At 43.6% G+C, this 3,468-nt stretch overlaps 1 protein-coding gene across 1 annotated transcript; it reads right to left on the bottom strand.

Moving 5' to 3' along the window:
• Positions 1–811: 811 nt before the first annotated feature.
• Positions 812–2,395, bottom strand: LOC130957312 (uncharacterized). Its single transcript, XM_057884182.1, has 2 exons — positions 2,201–2,395; positions 812–2,071 (listed from the first exon to the last, which is right to left on the bottom strand). Exons 1-2 carry the CDS (start codon positions 2,393–2,395, stop codon positions 812–814), a joined length of 1,455 nt encoding a protein of 484 aa, XP_057740165.1.
• Between the last annotated feature and the right edge of the window lie 1,073 nt (positions 2,396–3,468).

The following is a 3,468-nucleotide window of genomic DNA, read 5'->3' as shown; positions in this document are numbered from 1 at the left end:
AGTGAAACCCTACACGAGCTTGCCATAGAAAGGAGTAAGAAGGATTGGATGAAGACAGTAAGAAAGCAGAGAGACGGAAGGGAAGGTATCTTCATACGCTTGTCTGAAGCTCTTACACCAATGATATACATAAGTATCCCTATCCTTATCTTTTATGTTATTTTCGTTTATCACTATACCCATTTGAGTCTGCCTGACTGAGATTTACAAGGTGACCATAGCTTGCTTCATACCAACAATCTCCGTGGGATCGACCCTTACTCACGTAAGGTATTACTTGGACGACCCAGTGCACTTGCTGGTTAGTTGTGCGAAGTTGTAGTGATCACAATTTCGTGCACCATGCATTCGTTAACCCAAAGGACATTACCGCAAACTCATAGTGTCTATAGCGTGTTCTAAACGCAGTCTTAGGGATATCATCTTCCTTCACTCTTATCTGGTGGTAACCAGATCTCAAATCAATCTTGGAAAACACTCCAGCTCCTTGCAATTGATCCATCAAGTCATCTATCCTTGGCAGCGGGTACTTGTTCTTTACTGTCACTTTATTTAACTGTCGGTAATCCACACACAAACGCATCCCTCCATCTTTCTTCTTCACCAATAAAACTGGCGCTCCCCACGGTGATACACTCGGTCAAATGAACTTCTTATTCAGAAGCTCTTCCAACTGAGTCTTTAGCTCTGCCAGCTCTATAGGAGCCATTCTATACGGTGCAATCGATACTGGTCTGGCTCCCAGCACCAATTCAATCGCAAACTCAATTTCCCTTTGAGGTGGGAACTCAGGGATATCTTCCGGGAACACTTATGGAAAATCACTAACCACCGGAATTCGATCTAAGTTGTGGGCATTGCCCAACGTATTAGCAGCCAACAGAATATAACCCTGACACTCCTCCCTACTATAATGCACCATTACAGAGTTCAGGTAATACCCCATAGCTACCACTGCTCCATTTTCTCCTTCCGGCATAAACCGAATTGTCCGTTCAAAGCAATCCAACAAAACCCGGTTCTTCGACAACCAATCAAACCCCAAAATCATCTCCAGCCCCACCATTGGTAAACAGATCAAATCGTGTACAAAGTCTCTACCCTCAAGCTTGAAACCTACTTGTCTACAACCTGACCTAGTCATAACTGTTTGATGCGGAGTATGTACATGTAGATCAAAAGGTAACTCTGATATTTTCAAGCCTAATTCCTCAACTTTAGCAAATGAAATAAACGAATGCGAAGCTCCAGTATCATATAATGCAACTGAGGATTTATCACCAATTAGACATATACCTTTCATCAAAGGATCCGCCTTGGAAGCATCCTTGGCATTCACAGCAAAGACTCGACCTTGATGCTGACTCTGGCCCGCATTCTGATTCCTCCCACGAGGGCAATCCCTCGCAATGTGGCCAGGTAACCCACACTTGAAGCAACCACCTAAACCAATCTTACATGAGTCATAAGGGTGAAAACGTCCACAACGATCACAAGCTAAATCCGGAGAACTCTTACTCTGATTTCCTCTTCCTTTAGCATACTGAAACTGATTCTGATTGTTCTTTCTGAAGCCCCCTTGGCCTTGAGGAGTATATCCCCCTCTTTTGAAGCTTTGTCCTCTAGGATGAAAATACTTGCCACGCCCACGACTAGAACTCCCTCCATGAGTGTCCTTAGATGCCGCCACTGTCTTGGCATACTCCTCCACTACCCTTGCTTTGTTCACCAAGTCGGAGAAGACACGGATCTCCATAGGAGCCACAGGAGTCATAATGTTGTCCTTCAAGCCCCTTTGGTACTTAATGCACCTCCAGCTCTCGAAAGTCTCCGGGTCACCCTGACATACCCGAGAAAACCTACAAAGCTCTTCAAACTTGTTGGTGTACTCTGCCACATACATGGAACCTTGCTTCAGTTGCATTAGCTCCATCTCATTTGCTTCCCTTGCAGACTCAGGAAAGTATTTCTTATAGAAAGCCGTTTGGAACACCTCCCATGGAATGTCGGCATTCTGAAGCTGTAGCAAACGACACTCAGCTTGCCACCAGGGCTGGGCCTCTCCCGCTAGCTGATAAGCGGCAAACTCTACATATTAATTGAGAGGAACATGCTGCGCCTGTAAAGCACACTCTATAGCCTGGAACCAGTGGTCCGCTTCAATAAGATCTGTGGATCCTCGGAAAGTTGGCGGATGAACCTTGAGGAACGTCGCCAGGGTCATCGGAACTCCTCCTGTGTTATCGCCGTTACCTTCAGCATTATCATTGGTATTCCCTTCGCCATTCCCATTTCCGTTGCCATTCCCAGTCGGTTGGCCCAATCTCTGCACTGCTTGCAGAGTCGCAGCAGCATTAGCTTCCATGGTGTTAGCGAGATTCGCCATCGCCGCCATGAATTCGGCGTGATTGTCAGCTGGTTGCTCATTCCTACTTCCTCGCGTACGCGTTCGACCTCGCCCGCGAGTAGCCATGTAGGATTCCTGTCCACACCAAACAATAGATATCAAGGTGATCAGTCTCAATATCAAAAGTCTAGTGCTTCAATTAACCCAAACAGGCACTCACAAACAAGCATGCTATGCATATATCAAACAGATAACCTAATAGCATCAAAGAAAAGACATACAGAGTATGCAATGAAGCACAATCGGTCCATCCCTCAGGCTCACGAGGACGAACCACTCTGATACCAATAAATGTAACACCCTAATTAGCCTAAGCCTTACCTCGCGTCGTAAAGCCAAGGTTAATCAGAGATTACGATAGTTCTAAACTCATACATAATATATATATATATATATATATATATATATATATATATATATATATAGAAAGAATAGTATAATCTAGAAGCCCGATGAAAGATATAGCTCAAAAACAGAATTTCGAAGCACAAACGTACTAACGGAGCTACTAGCTTAAGGCATAAGAAACAGAGAAAATATAACAAGATAAGTATATAATATCATAGGGAACTAGTCATGACTCGTGGAGTTTAAGCCGGCTAGCCATATACTGATATACAAAACCATACAGTGAAAACAGCTTATACAAGTTTTGTTCTCTCAAATACATGCCTCTAGGCAAAACAAAATACAAAAGGAGAGATGTATAAACAAAATAAACCAAAAAGAACTCCAAAATGATCCAAGATTCTCCGCTCCTGTCACCAACCAAAGCAACTCACCGAGGTGGGTTGCGACCTGCATCTGAAAAACACAACAACAATATGGTATGAGAACTGGAGGTTCTCAGTATGGTAACAGTTCCCAGTGATATAGGATATAAGACCCCGGGACGCCAAAGGCAATCCTAAGCTTCATATCCATCACAAGATTCACCTTAAAGCATTATAAAACATTTAAGCATAATATACCAACTTGACTTAAGTAAACCAGCTTATCTATCTTAAGGAATTTCTATTCTAACCAAACACCGCTGTCCCACAGCCTTCACCAACTGATCC

Source organism: Arachis stenosperma, chromosome 10, assembly GCF_014773155.1.
Source record: "Arachis stenosperma cultivar V10309 chromosome 10, arast.V10309.gnm1.PFL2, whole genome shotgun sequence".
Lineage (NCBI taxonomy): Eukaryota > Viridiplantae > Streptophyta > Magnoliopsida > Fabales > Fabaceae > Arachis > Arachis stenosperma.
Note: the sequence above shows the minus strand (reverse complement) of the source record. Positions and strands in the feature narration are given on the sequence as shown.